The sequence below is a fragment of the Leuresthes tenuis genome, unplaced genomic scaffold, assembly GCF_036924035.1.
Source record: "Leuresthes tenuis unplaced genomic scaffold, fLeuTen1.0.hap1 SCAF_18, whole genome shotgun sequence".
Taxonomy (NCBI): Eukaryota; Metazoa; Chordata; class Actinopteri; order Atheriniformes; family Atherinopsidae; genus Leuresthes; species Leuresthes tenuis.
Genome location: NW_027325372.1, coordinates 7702781 through 7721380, shown reverse-complemented (window position 1 = coordinate 7721380; position 18600 = coordinate 7702781). Strand labels below are relative to the sequence as shown.

General features: G+C 39.7%; 2 protein-coding genes across 2 annotated transcripts; both read left to right on the top strand.

The window, feature by feature from the left end:
* The first annotated feature begins 1614 nt into the window (after nucleotides 1-1614).
* vps45 (vacuolar protein sorting 45 homolog) lies at nucleotides 1615-10082 on the top strand. The gene is made up of 15 exons (XM_072369866.1): nucleotides 1615-1888; nucleotides 2182-2316; nucleotides 2405-2465; nucleotides 2899-2978; nucleotides 3568-3636; nucleotides 3919-4056; nucleotides 4575-4685; nucleotides 5281-5415; nucleotides 5930-6043; nucleotides 6168-6335; nucleotides 6486-6644; nucleotides 6878-6985; nucleotides 7076-7197; nucleotides 8918-9049; nucleotides 9370-10082. The coding sequence occupies exons 1-15, from the start codon at nucleotides 1796-1798 to the stop codon at nucleotides 9455-9457; spliced, it is 1713 nt and encodes a 570-aa protein (XP_072225967.1). The 5' UTR covers nucleotides 1615-1795; the 3' UTR covers nucleotides 9458-10082.
* A 3534-nt stretch (nucleotides 10083-13616) lies between these two features.
* Nucleotides 13617-16638, top strand: LOC140274554 (saxitoxin and tetrodotoxin-binding protein 1-like). Its single transcript, XM_072369867.1, has 6 exons — nucleotides 13617-13824; nucleotides 14040-14185; nucleotides 14276-14361; nucleotides 14976-15116; nucleotides 16066-16185; nucleotides 16521-16638. The coding sequence occupies exons 1-6, from the start codon at nucleotides 13708-13710 to the stop codon at nucleotides 16544-16546; spliced, it is 636 nt and encodes a 211-aa protein (XP_072225968.1). The 5' UTR covers nucleotides 13617-13707; the 3' UTR covers nucleotides 16547-16638.
* The last annotated feature ends 1962 nt before the right edge of the window (nucleotides 16639-18600 follow it).

Sequence of the window (18600 nt, the reverse complement as noted above, 5' to 3'; positions counted from 1 at the left end):
TACAGTTGAAATTACATATGAAATAATACATATATGTCATAACATTTATGAATGGTTGGTGCGGGTAGGGTGTGGGCAGCGAAACCTTGTTAACAGTGATTTTTCGGTGTACATATTAATGTGTAACGTCCAATGACTCAAAACATTTTGTTTGTCTACTACAAGACATCAACATGTACTATAAATATTAACAATAAAATGCTATCTCATTTTCAATGATTGACACTGGCGTTTTGATTAGTCTAATGCAGCTGATAACGATGCACTGAATATTGATTTGAACGCAAACCTTTTTGCTGAAGATTTCCTGCTACCTCCATGTTCCCTCTTTGAGGAAGAAGAAGAAAGAGCAGCCACAGGATTTGGGAAGTCCGCTGTAGGGCGTCCCTTCACAAAATGCTAAAAGATATCAGTATGTCAGAACTTGTCTCTATCTGTTAGTATTCATTTTGCTTAAATATTACACAGTGGCTCAAGGTTTAACAGAGACGTCTTTGTTAACGTTTTCGCACAAAGCTATGGTTAGCTAACGTTAGCTAGCACTTTACCTTAGAACAAACGTAGGTGCTCTTATTGATTTTGGAGGGATTCAGCTGTTCGTGTGGTCTTCCACACTGCTTTATCCACACCCTGCATTTTTCTTGTTGCGTCTTGGGCTTGGGGAAGGCAAAGAATTCAACACCACCCTCCAAACTTCTTGGATATCGACTGTCGGACTTGCAAATCCCGTATGCACACCGCTTCGGCATTTTGCTTTCTACCCAAAGCTTGACTGGCCTCTTGTGCATAGTTACGGTTGCTAAAGTAGGATTGGACATAAGCCGTTCGTGGGAGGGGCTTAGTGAAGGGTTAATTAACATTTCTAAAACTTCACATGACTGATCTTAAACAGCTGATTGAAGCTGTTTACCATCATGTTTGTGGCATTTTTTTTAAATGGTTGGAAAGTGTCGCAGATGCTAACAGGTGTTAGTCCAGCTGATGTCTTCTCCTAGAATTAACTGAGTTATTATCTGTTAAGAGTAATCATGATAAACTAGGTGTAAGGTTATATGAAATCTTAACTATTTTTTAAATTTGAAAAAGTAATGCAACACTGAATCATAATGTTTCTAAATATTATAGTTTTATACAGTAGTGTTTAATCATGAATGACATGTGAATACATTTTACAGCCATTTTATATTCAAAGTCTCTTATTCTATTCAGGCTCACAGGTAATATCCAGCTTGAACCATTTCAAACTATGTGACCTTATTTACTATCTGTTGGTTTGTACGTGGTTGTGCATTGTTTGTTGTTGAAATAGATCACATTTACTTTTATTACTTAGATTTTATTACTATAGCTTAGGTGAAAACCATTTGTTCTTTTAACCCTTCTACATTTTTACGGAACAGCATCACTTTATAAAAAACACCGTTCTGTATTGAAATACTACTACTAACAAAAAAGTATGAAATAAGATAACAAAAATAAGTCAATGAAACAGATCACATGTCAAATTTAAGCAATTCATTTATTAAGCAAGATTCATTGTTATATTAACAACTACTAACCCATCGGACATAGATAAAGTTTATCGTCGCAGGCGCTGTACGTACAACGTGCTGACGTCAGGGACCCGGAAGAAATTTGCAGTGCTGTTGTTGTCACAGCAGCTCAGCTGATAGTTTTCCGAAAGAAACTTGATAAAGGAAACAAATCGTACCGAGAGATTGAAACAGACTCTCTACAGCTGCTTCCACTTTTTGTTCATTTGCTGTTATCGTTCTTGTCTGTCAGCGTCGCCATCATGAACGTGACGCTCGCGGTGAAGCAGTACATCTCCAAAATGATCGAAAACAGCGGCCCTGGGATGAAGGTGCTGCTTATGGACAAAGAGACGGTGAGACATTAGTATTACTGTGTTATACTGGTGCTGTTTCTGGGACTGAGCCCTGTGCGGAGTACCCTGTGTTTCACGGCTACTGTAACTGGTACCTGTGGTAGTCACAGTCCTGGCAGTATGTGGCAGTAGGGCTGATACTACGTGGAAATTTCAGAACTGGTGCTCCTTGTTGTTGTTGTTGTTGTTTGTGGTGTCATGTGGTACTTACTGTAGTTGCAGCTCTGTCACTGCTCTGTTTATCACATTCTGAGATTGTTTTGAAATAAAATTAAACGTGTGTATGTGTTCAGACCAGTATAGTGAGTGTGGTGTACACGCAGTCTGAGATCCTGCAGAGGGAGGTTTACTTGTTCGAGCGGATCGACTCTCAGAACAGAGACAGCATGAAGCACCTGAAGGCCATTTGCTTCCTTCGTCCCACCAAGGTACGAAACTTCGTCTGTCAATCTGTGTCTATGTAAACGTGACATTAATAACAGCTTTGAAATCGATATATGTTTGTGTTTCTGGCAGGAGAACGTAGAGCACCTCATCCAGGAGCTAAGAAGACCAAAGTACAGTGTCTACTTCATCTGTAAGTCACCTGGATAACGCTGATGATTATCATCAGGACAGGATGAGGCAAAGATACACTCCAGGAGGACAGCTATTGTAGTGTAGCTGGTGGACTGGCTCTCCCTCTCCTCAGAATTAGGACTCAGATTTCATCTCGCAAACATGAAATATTTATGCCCGGGTTCACAGACTGACTTTCACTTCAGGAAGATATTATTGTGTTAAAGGAGGACTTCAGTCAAACCACAGCCAAGTACTTAAAGGTTTCAAGAAAGCACTTATTAAGGCAACAACAACCAAGTTTCTAGAAACCCCCATGTCATCAGAGGATTTTCACACTATTGTTTAGTTTGATGTCATGTTTGACATCTGTGAATTGAAGCGACCCACAGCAGCTGTTTTCTCTAAAGTTAAAGCATTGCCTGAATGCTGTGTTTGTGTGTGTTTTTCAGACTTCAGTAACGTGATCAGTAAGAGTGAGATTAAAGCTCTGGCTGAGGCTGATGAACAGGAAGTAGTGGCTGAAGTACAGGTGAGTCTCAGGTCTTGATTTCAGGAGTCAACTACATCAGCTGCTCAGACTGACTGCAATCTAACAGCACTGTTTTGTCCTGGGCATCTAAGTTAAAGCACAAAGCAACATGTTGACAGGTTCAGATAGCTTTGTTTAGATTAAAAACCAATGTTTTTTAATTCAGCAGTTTGAAGCTCTTTAAATATCAGCTCTTTAAATATCAGACAAATTATTCAGAAGATGTTTGAAAACCAAACTACTGATTAATGTCACTTTATGACAGAACTACTAACCGTGACTCTTTGTTTCAGATGTTTTCTGTATAAGTTGGTGGTCGGTTCTGTTTTTTTTGTGAGTCAACCCGTTCTCAGTTGTAGGTTTTTAAAGAGCGCTGGAAAATGCTGGAATAAAGCGAGAGTAGTAGTAGTAGTAGAATAATCTATTGTATCTATTGTGATAAAACCACCCCTGGATCCTCTGGTGGAAATGCAAGTAGAGGAGCTGAGTTCCTTAAATGATTCTTATTGTGGAAACGTACCAAAAGATGGCCTAAAGTGTCTCAATTTTTCAACCATTATGAGTCTGAAACAAGCTTGTTCTTCTGCAGGAGTTTTATGGAGACTTCATCGCTGTTAATCCTCACGTTTTCTCCCTCAACCTGCATGGAGTCGCCAGGGTAAAAATATCTTCTGATTTACTCCTTCTGCTTAACATGGTTGATATTTTTAATCCAAAATCCTGAAGAAAAAACAAGTGTTTGGATATTTATCGTGTACACAATACACGTGTGTGTGTGTGTGTGTGTGTGTGTGTGTGTGTGTGTGTGTGTGTGTGTGTGTGTGTGTGTGTGTGTGTGTGTGTGTGTGTGTGTGTGTGTGTGTGTGTGTGTGTGTGTGTGTGTGTGTGTGTGTGTGTGTGTGTGTGTGTGTGTGTGTGTGTGTGTGTGTGTGTGTGTTAGGGACGGAGCTGGGAACCCTCCATGCTGTCTCGCTGCACTCAGGGTTTGACCTCCGTCCTGCTTGCTCTGAAGAAATGTCCGATGATCCGCTACCAGTTATCCTCGGACATGTCCAAACGCCTTGCAGAGAGCGTGAAGGTTTCCATGACAACACTCCCATTTCACATGATCTCACTGTTGACTGAGGAAGTTTTTTTGATGTAGCCGGTTTGTTTAGCTCCTTTTCCGTTCAGATGGTACTTTCTCCAGATTTACTCCTCAGCTGTCCGGCTTTAACTGACTGAATGTGTGAATGTGTCTCCCGGCTGAGGATCAGAAAATAGTCTTCAAATAGGGCTTGAACTTACCGTTAAAGACACTTTTATACCATAATTGCATTTAGAAATGTCTTCATAAAAGTAACAAGATTACAGATGAAACTCAATCCGTTAATCCTCTGATATCTGCTTTCAGTTTATGAGCTGAATAAGCTCACACATAAATGCATCATCAAAGATAATCTTAAAATTTAGGTCTAAAGCAACCTCAATTCTTAAAAAATTTTTAAACCTTAAGAGACTTTAAGTAAATTTATCCGATAATGCTTTGACTCAAGAAGGATTTTGAATGCAGAAGTTTAACTTTTACTGGAGTAAATGACGTCTGTCTGTTCTCAGCAAATCATCACGAAAGAGTACGAGCTGTTTGACTTCAGAAAGACAGAAGTTCCCCCTCTGCTGCTGATCCTCGACCGCAGTGATGACGCTATCACTCCGCTGCTCAACCAGGTGACCAATCACAGCACTGCGCTCTGTGACATCAGCAGGCTTTTCTTATAGAAACTAGGTTTTGGTTTATTTTTCTCTTTAATTGTGAACTCTCTCACAGTAATCATCAGATCTAGTGTTGCTAACTTGTGCTTTTTGTACTGTAAACATAAGAATTTCATTCAGATTTATTATTTTAATATAATTATTTCACTACAACAAATTCGGCTCGAACTATTAAAATATTTCATAATTATGTGTTTTTTCATAGATATTAGAATTTTTTTTGGAATGAACTTAGATATTTAACATAATTCTCAGATCTTTTAGGAAATCTTCTTGTGATTATGAGATTTCTCCTCATGAAATTAGGAGATTTTTTCCCCTCTTTTATAAAATGAAAAAAAATTAGGGATGAAGTGTTTATTCTGTTTTATGCTAATCATTACATGAGTTATCTCATGGAAACTTCTGTTTTTCTAATATAAGCCTGAAGAGATATGTAGATTAGCTGTTTAGGAAGATATAACATGACCCTAAAACTCTTTGCAGTCACTGCTTGGAGGTTTTTGTTCGCAAAGCTGTGGTGTTTACCAGGTGTTGGTGTGTGTTGTAGTGGACGTATCAGGCGATGGTTCATGAGCTGCTCGGTCTGAACAACAACAGGATCGACTTGTCCAGAGTCCCAGGGATCAGTAAAGACCTGAGAGAGGTGGTGCTGTCTGCAGAGAACGACGAGTTTTACGCTAATGTGAGTCTTTCAACTGAGAGAACGTTTCTTAACGGTTTCTTATTAAACCTGTTTTTCTATAACTTTGCTTTTTAACAGTGTAGACAGGACGTTAGGATCTGCCGGCTGTTCTGTTCGAAGGCTGACTGAACAAACAAAAGACAATATAGAAAAAGCATTTACCAGAGCTGCACTGGGTCCAAAAATCAAACATATCCATATGACAAGCTCATTGTGCTCTTTATCCTTTTTGTTTGGTTGTGCAGCTACCATCACTTCCTCAGTCATCTCATTCTTCTTGCTATGGTTAGGGACATGGGCGCTAACACAGATAGCAAGATGTCTGCCCATATTAGAATACAGCAACAGGAAGCGCCTCAAAACTGAGTGTTTCTAACCAGCAGAAAAATATGTGTGAAAAATTTTCAAAACAGACTAAACTAAGACTCCAGCAGACAAAGAGCAGAAACTGTGTCTCAGCTCCAACAGACAGGTGGTGGAACATCATTATTTTAAGTCTCTTTCTCACCTTCAGAACCTGTACCTGAACTTTGGGGAGATCGGCACCAACATAAAAAACCTGATGGAGGATTTCCAGAAGAAGAAACCTAAAGGGCAACAGAAGCTGGAGTCCATCACTGACATGAAGGTCTGACTTGCATCAAATGATCAGTGCGACACATGATTCACTCTGACATGCAGCACGAGACTTTATCCAGTGAAGTCCGGTCCAGATGTTTTCTGACACAGGGTGTCCTGTGTCGTCCCTGCAGGCATTTGTAGATAACTACCCTCAGTTTAAGAAGATGTCGGGCACCGTGTCCAAACACGTGACAGTGGTGGGGGAGCTGTCCCGGCTGGTGTCAGAGCGGAGGCTGATGGAGGTGTCGGAGGTGGAGCAAGAGCTGGCCTGTCAGAACGACCACTCCAACGCTCAGCAGGTATATTTATGTCATTCCTGTCTTTATGGCTTGCTTCGTGACCCTTTGCGACAAGATTTTTATTTTACTGCTGAAGGATTTTGTGTCACTTAATAAGATTGCTTAGAGGAACTTTATTAGCCACTTTCACATGCTCTGTCTTTCTCTCAGAATGTTCGGAGGCTGCTGCAGAATCCTCGTGTGTCTGAGCTGGACGCCGTCCGTCTGGTCATGCTTTACGCTTTGAGATACGAGCGCCACAGCAGCAGCATCCTCCCGTCTCTTATGGAGGAGCTGAGCAGGAGAGGAGTTTCTGAACGCCACCGTAGGGTAATGATGCCATCGTCATACTCCATTCCTAACTGCTCTTTCTAAATTCACAGAAATTAAGCATTTATAAGTCCGAATATTTGTACTTCTTGAAGTAAAACGGATGTGAAAGAGCCAGAAATGAGCCGTACCTGATTTTAAGCAAACGTGTGATTACGGAGTTTCGCCTCTGGAGGGCAGTAAAGTTCAGAACCCGGCTGACCGTATGTTGGCGTGTCTCCGGTCTCTCTCAGATGGTTCAGTCTGTGGTGGAATACGGTGGGAAGAGAGTCAGAGGAACTGACCTCATCACGCCGACAGATGCCGTTGCCATCACCAAACAGTTCTTCAAAGGACTCAAGGTACAAGCACACACACTTTCATCTGGTACTTTCCTTGATTTTTTTTATAGGTTTTATAGGTTTGTTGTGTATTTTGATATTTGTGCTCAGGGTGTGGAGAATGTGTACACTCAGCATGGACCTCTGCTTCATGACACTCTGGATCAGCTGATTAAAGGCCGGCTCAAAGACAGTCAGTTCCCCTACCTCGGAGCCAGCAGCCTCAGAGACAGGTAACACACACCTGATTAACAGGTGACATGCATCTCAGGCTCATGTGAGACAGAAAACACAGACCCGAGATATGTAACATCTCTCTAAGAGCTGGGTGCACTAGAGCCCGGCTTCTTACCAGAAATGTGGTGTGAGCTTTGCTGCACTGCATTGCGGCTGCATATTTGTATTTTTGTATTTTTGTATTCACACCTGTACTGCGGCACAGCAGCTGCCTGCATGATTGTTTTCTACACAAGGATGCCTCTGGTAATGATCATGAATACTAGTTTTGTGTGTTTTGAGGTTACTGACTCAAAAAGTAAAGACGAATTTGAAAATTGTCCTGTTGTGATTTGAGAGCATTGAGCATTGTAACTGCTCTGTGGACCAGGTAGAGAGGTGAGGGATGTCATCTTTGGGTGAATACCAATCTTCTCCATATCCAGTGATTTGTTGGGCTCCTTTCGGGTAAAGTGGAGCATGATTCCTCCATCTTACGTAACTGGTATCATAGTCCTCTAATCAGACAGGTCTGCCGCGTTGGCTTAACTGTAGGATCTTCTCTGGCCTGTATGATGGATCAGGGGTACACGTCCCTATTAGGCTCAAAGGACTTAAAATGGGTCGGTGTTTTGACTCTCACCACTGAGTTAACATCAGCTATTTTTGTCTTCTTTATAAGGATTACAAAAGAAACTACTGTAGTTAGTCAGGAATGCACAACACCCAAACTGTTCATAAAGTGGCCACATCAACTACAGAGCTTTGTCGCGCTCTGCTGTGCGTCCAGTTTTAATTTACTCTCTAATGGGTGATGCATTGGTGTCACAGCATACTGATGTGGGGGTGGGAAACAGGCAGCTAATGTTACAGTTCGACATGGATACATATTACAATGGCACTGTGAATATTTCCAAGAAACATTTGTCAGTTTTTGCTGAGAATTGCTTTCCTGGCACTTACTCAAGATAGGCCCCACGTCAAAACTCTGGACAGGTAACACACACCTGAGAGGAATGTTACAAACACTGAAGTAAGGGTTACTGGGTACTGTTCCTAACAGACCTTTAACATGCACCTGAGACTATCAATACACACCTAATAGATGAGCATTTGTCCAAAAGACAGTTAAGGTGCAACTCAGAGACCGATGGGACATGTTTTAGACACACGTCAGGCATATAATATAAACCTGAGATGGATAACATGACCATGAGAGACAGGTAACATGCACCTGAGAGCGGTAATGCACACCTGAGAAGGAGTTAACACACACCTTATTGACAGATGACACGTCCATAAGACTTAACACACATCTTTTAGACAGGTGTCACACACCTGAAAGATGTGTAACCCTCCTTCAAATGTTAAGACACACCTCAGAAACAGATTGAATGTATTTGATACACAGTTGAGACGTATGATATACACCTGAGAACGATCATACCACCATGAGAAACAGGTACCACGTACCTGAGATGGACTTTACACGCACCTTACAAACTACAGGTAACGAGCACAAGAGAGTAAAACCTCCCTGTGAGACAGGTAACACACACCTGAAAAACATTTGTCACGGATAATTCCCATCTCAGATAGGTAAACACTACCTATAGTGGTAAGACACACCTGAGATGGATAATATTCAGCTCAGGTAACACACACCTGAAAGACGGTTTACAGTAACACCCAGAAAAAGTTGTTCAGAAAGTCACATGATATACATGTGTGTCTCAGGCCTCAGGACATTATGGTGTTTCTGATCGGCGGCGCTACGTATGAAGAAGCTCTGACAGTTTACAACCTGAACCGTAACACGCCCGGAGTCCGCATCGTCCTGGGAGGAAGCAGCATTCACAACACTAAAAGGTATCCGATGTTTATCACATTATTTATTTACCTGTCGGTTTTACTTTGTTTCATAATTCAGATAAACAAAGAATTCGATCTTTTCCACACCTCAGTTATTATTTTAAGACAAACTCATTAAAAACATCTTCAGGAGCCATAACTTCCAGAAACCGAGTTGTGGTTTTAGTTGATTTAATTTTCAAAGATTAAGAACAGCTCCTTGTGGTCACATCCCAGCAGTGAATAAAAATATTAATTCACATTTTCTGTTACATTTGGCCTAAATCTCGACTATTATCCAGGTGTCTTTACCCCTCTTTTCTATCTCTGTGTGTCAGTTTCCTGGAGGAAGTGATGCTGGCCACAGGACACAGCGGCGGCAGCGACAGAGCACAGGGAAGTGTTCGCCATAGCAGCAGGCGTTGAACACGGACCTTGCTCTTCTACTTCTTCACCAATCGATGAATAAACTGCATCATTCCCTCCATTTATGTTTGTGTCTGTGTGTTTAAAGGAACAGTCCAACATCTCAGTGAATCATCTGAACATCTCCTACAGACACTAAATTCACAGTTCAGAACGCAAGTCAGGTTCAGTTTAAACTGTTTAAAGAAATTAAATGAGAATTCAACAGGGTCCAGATGGCGGCTGGTCGATTGTCTGCAGAGAAGTTACAGCCTCTGGTTGCAGAGGTTCAATTAAAATCTGTAATGCAAGTTAAAACGCAACATTCATAACAAAAACAACTGTTTCTGTAGCTTTAAAATCCTGCTAAAAGAGATGTCTGACAGAACCCAACAATGTGCACTGTTACAGCCTCGGAGACCAAAAATATTCTCAAATTAAATCCAGGAATAGTCTGATCCACTGTTTTTATTATGCGTGTCACTCAATGACACTGTTGGCTCTGTGAATATATTATAATATGTGTCTGTGTGGCTGAATGTTAATGTGAAAGCGTTCACATTAGAAATACCAATAAGATAAAATAATGACATACTGTATTGTTGTTTTTTCTGTTTCATTAAATTAAATATGTACCCTGATTTAATGTAATCTTTTCTTGATTCTTGTTTAATAAAGAATTTATACTTGCATCAGTTCATCACAGTGTTTAAACATCAGACAGAAAAAGGAGAAATTTGAGTTATTTCTTTTTAACAATTAAATTAGCAAAAACAATCCAGTGTTTTAAGGTTGTTACTCAATATCTATTTTCACAAATGTTTGCTTTTTCCCTCTGGAAACCTCTGAGCACCCACAGTGTTGAATGTTTTTGACTGTCTCATATGTAAGTGTACAGTATTGGTTGTTCATGGGTCACTTATTAAGTGACTAAGCTGTCTTAGTCACTTAATATAACATGAATTAACAAAAAAAAATCTACTTATCTGAGAAAAGAACTGCCTTGAAAGGCAGAAAGCTATCTTTTAGAAAAAGCTATTTGAGGTGTATTAATATTTTTTAGTTTGGCTCATGTCCCATGTTGCTGCCAGTCACCAGGGGGGTGATTAAGATGTGCCAGTTTCAGATTCATCTAAATCTTAGGTTGGTCCATGTTTTTTACAGTCTATGGCTCAGACTAAAGCTGAACTTTCAGGCTTTAACCTTATGAGGTGATTTCATGAGGTGATTGATCCAATTGTTGTTAAATTCTAATATGAAAACATGTTTAACACTACAAGAATAATGTGAAATATGTTGCATCTGATCAGTTAAGTTCTGGGTCTTTGACAGCACACAAAAAATTAATTACAGAAATTGGTCATCAAGTCTATTAAACCTTTGAAATGATTGGGAACAGTGTATGTGCATATTAGCCCCATGTCTTCTGTCTATGCCTTTGGTTAGTTTTGCAGACAGCAAACAATTCATTGAAATTTATGCAAGCTATGGGGGACAAGTTTTTAGCTCTGTTATGCATGAAACTTAGCTTGCTTCATAGTTTGAATGTATGATCTGGAGGCTGTTGTTGTTGTACAGCCATGGTGGTGACAGTTATTCTAACACAAAAAGCTTGTTGAATAGGTTAAAAACTTGATCTTTATCTTAGAAGGTCCTTAAATAGACTTGGATAACGTTTGCACTCTAGTCTAGTTTAGTCGTGTTTTATCAGGAGGTTATGACCCTTTAAAAATATAAACAAAGCTGTCCTAGCCTGTAGATTTTTACAGATATTTCAGGAAAACAACGATTGTGTGGACTGTAGGCTGTTTGTCTCCAGCCTGTTAACCTTGTGTCAACACAATTATATGACAACATTTACGACATAACTACTACGTATTTCTCTCTGTTAATAAGCAACTAATATTTACTTTGAAAGTATGTTTCCTTGAAAGGAACATATGAAACGTTTAAGGATTTAAACTTGAGATTATAGATGTGTTAGATTATACAATTTCCATTTAACAAAAGTGGAATATGAGGTTTAGATAACAGTAAAAGTTGAAGAAGAGAAACTCAAGCAAACATAAGCTGTGAAAACACTGAAAGGACTTTCAGCATCAGTGACGAGCGACCTACTAAAGACAAAAGGAAGGTATTTCCTACCAGGCTCAAACCAAAGTAGTTTATACCTATTTCAAAGAAACATGGATTAACCAAAATGAGATGCAAAATATCCTCAGTGGTGCAAAGTGACATAAAAGAACCAAAGAGACTAAATGCAACAAGACTCATACCTAATGACATGTAGAATGAAAACAAATAGATTAACCATTAAAACACATAAAACTGCTTTAGAGCGATAAAAATAAACTACAGAAAAATGTATAAAGAGAAATGTAGATATAATCTAGAATTGACGGCACCATAGTGCCAGCAAGTTGAAGTTGTGTGTATCTTGTATTTGTTGAGATTTTCCTCTGAATTATTTTCCCGCAAACACAAAGATCTTTGAGAGATTTTTTTTTTCTCTTCTCACTTCTGACACCATTTAACATTTCTTATGATCAGCTATAATGCTAACAGAAAAGATGTTTACAAATGGGAACAGCTGAATGAGATTGAGCTTTCCAAAAGTCAACTACTGCCCAAACCCTGACAAGTTGAAGAGGAAATGCCCTGGATGTCGGGCAGCAGCAAGATGAAGAAAGAGGCAGAGAAAGTTTCAACCAAGTCTTACCTCAATCCTCATGTGGTAGGTCAGACCACTAAAAAGATTAAAAGGATTAGCTTGGAGAGCTTTTGAGGATACAGCAGGAATTTCAGTAATGCAGTATTCTGCGTTACACTGAAATGTTGTTGTAGGAGCATATACTGGACACCAATGGCTGTCTACCTGGTTTTCAGATGATATGGGCCGAGAGAGACATAAGGAGCAGCAATAGAGGTGGATGGTTGAAATCTCCAGAAATGGCCATGAATGCATGGCCATTTCACTGTAGCGGCTCCTCTGACCTGCCAGTTCTGTTGTAGGCAGAAGACTAGACCCTCTCAGTGCTGTGGTGGAGCAACGGGTGAGGAGGAAATCACATTCTGTTTTGGATAATAATAGACATCCTCTCCACAGCATCCTGGCAGGTCAGAGGAGCAGCTGCAGTGAGAGGCTCATCTCACTGCGCTACAGGACTGAGAGGTTCAGGAGGTCCTTTGTCCCCACAGCCATAAGGCTTTTTAATAGTGACTGCTGACATGTTCTTCTCAAATGTATTTATTTTGTCATTGATTATTATTATTATCATTATTATTATTATTATTATTAGTAGTAGTAGTAGTAGTAGTAGTAGTATTGTTGTTGTTATTGTTGTTTAGTATGAAATCATTGTAAATATTTATAATTTTTTGAGCTATATTACTCATTTGAATTTCCCCCACTGGGGGATGAATAAAGTATTTCTTCTTTTCTTATATTATACAGGATTTGAAAAAATGATCTCAGGAAGCTGATGAACTGCAGGGATGATTTGAAGCCACAGACTTTGATTTGACTCTATGAACCACATGGATATGACATCAGTGCCATAACTGAGTGTGTCACAGATGACTTCAAAACAAAACAACAACTTCAAAACAACAGCTTTCACATGAAAAAAACAACAAAGATAAGTCATGAACAATGACCACAAACATGTAACTTATAAGACTCAACAATGAAAACAACAACAAAATACAATCCATGAAGACATTACAAACAACCACAAAGATACAAAATGGCAACAAAAAAATATACTAAAATATATAAAATAATCACATAGATGGAAAAAATACACAAAACAAGTGTAATGACATGACTAATAACAACATGAAACCACTAAGACAAACACACGCACAAAAAGACACAAAATAACAGTAAAGGTATTTACCTTCATCCAGCACTGAAAAGAATGAATGAGGCTTGTTGTTTCATGCTGGACACACACAAATAAAAGGTCCCATTTGAGTGACTAGAACCAGAGTTTTGATAAAATTATGATAGAAGTATTATTCATGCGTCATCACAGAGGCAGACGTGGGTGGGTCTTTTGCATCCTGGCGTCCAAGGTCCAGGGGTCATCAGATGCTGCAGCAATCAGAACAGCAGCCAGTTTATCTGGAACAAAAAGCAAACAGACACTTTGAACTGTGGTCATCCCTGAATATTCCAGAGTAGGCTTTATAAGAGGGAACTCTCTCAACACAAGTCACAATCCCTTCCTTGAGTTCCCCTAAATCAGAACAGGTTGAGCTAATCCAGAATGCAGGTTCTGTTCAGAACAGCTCTGCTGGTTCTGATGCTGCTGAGCTGCAACACAGCATCTGCAGATGAGGAATGTGACCTGCCGCTGAGAGTGCAGCGTCAAGAGCTGAGCAAGGTGGGAGTACACGAAAACATGTGAAAACATGTGAACAGTGCTGGTAAATGTGTCATCGTCATGCCTACAAGGAGCCCGACTGAAACAGACAAATATGAGGCAGCCATGTTGTTTGTGGTCATCTTGTGTCTCTTCAGTCATGTGTCAGGTTGCTCCTGTTGCCTTGTTTTTGCTTGTTGCTTCCAGCAGAATTTAACATACCTTTGTTTTCACAGGTGTTAGAGATGCGGTGGATTCTGGTGGAGGCGTTCTCAGACTACCCAGCAGGGGAGGAGTATCTGAAGAACACCAGCAGCTCCTTGGTGGAGATGAAACACAAAGAAAACAATGAGACCTTTCTGTTCGCTGAGAGAAACATTGTGTAGGTTTGTCACACAGACGCTGATTTCCATTGGTACGTATCAGGCTTTAGATTTGATCTTGGTTCCCATGTTCATGTTTACATTTCAAGGAATGGAAAATGTCTTATCTACCGTGTCAACATGACAATCTCTGACCCTGAGACATCTAACCACACCCTGCATCTGGCCGTCGCAGGTGAGTCCCAGAAAGGCCAATATGAATTACCTCATATTCAAGGCATCGTCCTTTTAAAAGACCCATAATTCCTTGGGACATATGTTCATTTTATGATCTGTAGTTCAGTGCAAAGTTGCAAAATCTTTTGATAGGGTCATGACAAACCAAGATGGGTGTTTTCACACCTGAAGTCAGAAACAATAAGGCACCATGTGGACTGCAAAGGCGAATACCTTGGAGGATGTAAATCAAGACCTGGTTTTGGTCATTCATCCGTGTTGGTGGTAAAATGTGGGAAAAACTCTGGAGAACCAGACAAGTACAGTTCAAAGCTGCAAATCCAGAATATGACTCAACTCAGGGACTGTTCCTCCAATGAAATCAAGTAGAGGAGTTGAGTTCTTCAACAGGACACTGCAGAGCAGATGTGACTGAGAGTCCTCTTTAGGCAAAGATGCTGGTTTGAAATATCAAAATGGGAGATTGCAGCTGTTTAAAAACCGGAGATGGGTGGGACAGCAGCAGAATAACGGGAAAAAAAGAACAAGAGGGCTCCTAATGAGGCTGTTTTCGATGTGAGCTGTATTATTTGCTGAGCTGACATCATTGTGAACTCAATCTGTTCTTTCTAGGAGAGCGGGAGCTTGACGGTGTTGTGTCTCCATACGATGATCAGGGCCGAGCAGATATCCATCAGTCTTGTCCCCACTGTCTGCTCATCCTCTACAGTGGAGTCTTTGGGGGAAGGCCGGGGAGGATGCTGCTCATCTACAGTAAGACAAAAACAGAAAAACCGACAGACGCGTCCACAGGACAGATCATAACACCTGACACATCGCTGAGTTCCAAAAACTCATAAAAGCTGTAAATTAATTTTCCAATATTTGCCAAGTACAACACACATTAATCTAATACAGCAAAATAAGGTAAACAAGCTAAAAAATAATATGATCGATTGAAACACATCAACATTTATGTAAAAACACGAAGAAGAAACTTCAGGTGGACTCCATCCATCTGACAACTTTACGATTTCATGGCAGCAAGTTGAGATAAAACTTATTTATGTGTGCCGACAGCTTCTCACGTTGAAACAGAGCACAAATGTAATATTTCAACTGTTTAAAAACATGATATCTGCAAAGCTTCCCGTTTTCCTGCTCCCCTGAATATCAGAGTGCAGAGCCTTTTTTGGGGTTAAATTGTGGCCATTTTCTACCTCTTTGTGGTAGTCTTTTTTAATTTTTTTTATCTTTTGTTTGGACATTTTGAATATCTCTTTTCTTTGTAAGTTAACATACTTTGTGACTTTCAAACCAGATAAATAGGAGTCGCTTTTCGAGGAGCTCCGAGGTTCAGAATCCTCCTACCCCATGCTCTCATGAAGGGAATCAGATCCTAAAAAAAAACTGTTGTGTTAGAAGAAAAGGGACATTTACTGCACCTGGTTTTCCTCTTTGCATTGATTTATGGAAAAAAGTCGACTTTTCAGGGCAACATGTCTTTAAAAACATCCGTGTGACTGAAATATCAACCTTTTTTTAATTAATCAGTGCAAAGGTGAAAAGTGTGTTTAAATTGCCCGCTTTTCTTCACCATCTGTTCAGCTCGGCATGTCCCGGCAGACTTTTAGTTTACACCTGTCATCAGAGTTGTGATTCGCTCATTGGTTTCTTCACCTGCCGTGAGATTGCTGACTTCCTGTGGGGCTCTGTGACACAGGAAGTGAGGGGAAACACCGGGATGCTGACGAGCTGAAAGCTGCCGAGAGTGAACACAGGAAGGTAGCAGAGTGTCTGAAGTTCAGCCTTGGGTCAAACTTCCGCTACGATGGGAAAGCAGGTAAGACTCTTATAATCACTCATGATGCACACAGATATTGCTGAAACCCGAGTGGCACAAACACTTGGTGTTAGACCCTGAATCAACATGTCAGATTCATGGGATGGGATTGTGATCTTGTTCTTATGAATGTCATATCGTAAGTAGGCGATTATGTAGGACAGGGTAAAAAAGGCAGAGCTTGCTTATTCTTGTGTAGTTTATGAATCAGACTGGGCGCCCTGGGCATGGCTGGTGATCCAGGTCTGCTTCTTAGACACAGCAGAGTGGATCAGATTTAAACTTGAACACCAGGTCAAACTGCTGACTTTAGTCTTGTCTTTGTTTCTCTGCAGATTTTTGTCTGGATAAGAAGGAATAGAAGAAGAAAGTCTGACTCAACAAGATGGGCCTGTGATGTTAAAAGTCTTCTTTTGTTATATGACAAAGACATAAAAAAATTAATCCTTTAAACTTGAAACATCTGTACTAATTTAAGATGTGATAGCTGGAAATTACTAAAAGACTAAATGTTGGTAAAGGCTGATTGCATCAACGTTGATGATTTGACTTATAAGAAGGAGGATAGTTTCTGTTTCTGACAGCTAAATAAGTTCAGTTCTTTTTTTAGGTCACTAAAACTAATCACATGATAGTTTAAAGATAGAGTTAATTTGTACAACAAGAGATCCTGTTTCTAGTTGATGTCTATTTGGGAGAAATCTAACCGGTAAATTTGACATATTGAAATATTGTTTAATATTACCTAAGAATACATACAATATTGCTGACTTACTAGTCAATGATGGTGAAAATAAATCAAATGTATGTAGCTATCACTCATGTTTTATATAAAAACTGACAAAAACTGTTTATTGCTCTCTGAATAAGTGGACATGATTTAATGATCTATTAATTTTGCATTAATATGTCATTTTGGCCTTCTCTGATGTTTAACATGTTTTTTTTAGAACGCCACGAGTACAGCAATACTGTAAGTAAAGGAAGCAAGTTTTATTCTTATCACGCTTTTCATGTACAAATGCCACAAAGTGCTTCACAAATACAAGAATAAAAAAGAGAGGTAGAAAAAGATGTTTCAGTGATAAAAAGATAAAAACAGAAAGACTACAGAAGTAGAAGACGATCAAAGAAGATAAATGAGACACAATTAAACGCAAGCCGGTCCTCAGCTTCTTTTTAAAGGTGTTCACAGATCTCAAGTTCAATAAGAGACAGTTTCAAGGTTTGGGGGTAATAATCCCAAAAGCACAAACTCCTTTTGTTCTGAGTTGAGATCGAGGGACGACCAACAGCCCTGATCAGAGGACCCCAGGGTCCTGTTGTTGTTGCAGGGCTGCAGTAAGTTGAGCAGATAAATAAGGGCTTGACTATGCAAAGCTCTGAAAGTAAGATGATTTTTAACTAGATTCTGAACCTGATGGTGAGCCAGTGTAAGTAAATCAAGACTGTCTCAGTTATATGGGACCTTTTGGATGCAGCAACTGTAGGCAGTGCAGAGATTAATTGCTCAGACAAGTGAAAAGGGAATACAGTACACCAAACGAGGTAAAACAAAGCTTGGAAAATGATTTCCAGGGAAAACAACAGGGCTGATTTTAGGATAGGTCTCAGTTGGTAAAAACAGGAGTGAACTAAACTATTTACATGCTGATTCAGTCTCAAACCCAGGCTCATAGAAATTCCCAAATAATGAAAAGATAGTTTTACTAAAGCTGACAGAACATGAAGATTATTTGGGTCTAAACCTGAGACAGAAACAAGCAAACTCATTTTTATTTCTGTATTTAGCTGAAGAAAGTTGTCAGCCATCCCATATTTTATGGGCTGTATACTATACAGCTCAGAAACATCACCAGGCTTAAAATAAACATATAACTAAATATCATCTGCATTACGGTAATCAGATACACCTTGAAATACACTCATCACATGACCCAAAAGAAGCATGTATAGTGCACATATCACTGCAAGAATCAGTGATATGTGATTTAATCATGATCTGATGAGTCCGAATGTAAAGAGGGCTTCACTGTTTACATGAAAAAACAAGTAAAAAATGACATTACAATCTAAGCTGGGACAATACTAATCTGTAGCAAAAAGCCAAAATTCAGTTAAGACTTTTATTTTTAAAAGTGGTGAAATACAGTATTTCAAGGGATAATTTAAGTCCAAAGGGACTGTTTAGTATTTTTCTTTTTCTATAATGGTTTGTTTTTGTATTTTTCAGGGATTTTTAAAAGATAAATCTTTTTCTCTTTACACTCAACACGTTGAGATGTAAAATGAGAAAATAACATGTCCGTCACTTGTTGTGTTGTCGCTAATCTTGGTGGGTCGCTGAGTGTCGCTGTCGGGCAGCTTTGAGCACAAATGTAGGGTACCGTGCGCGTCCGCGTGGGGGAGAGCGTG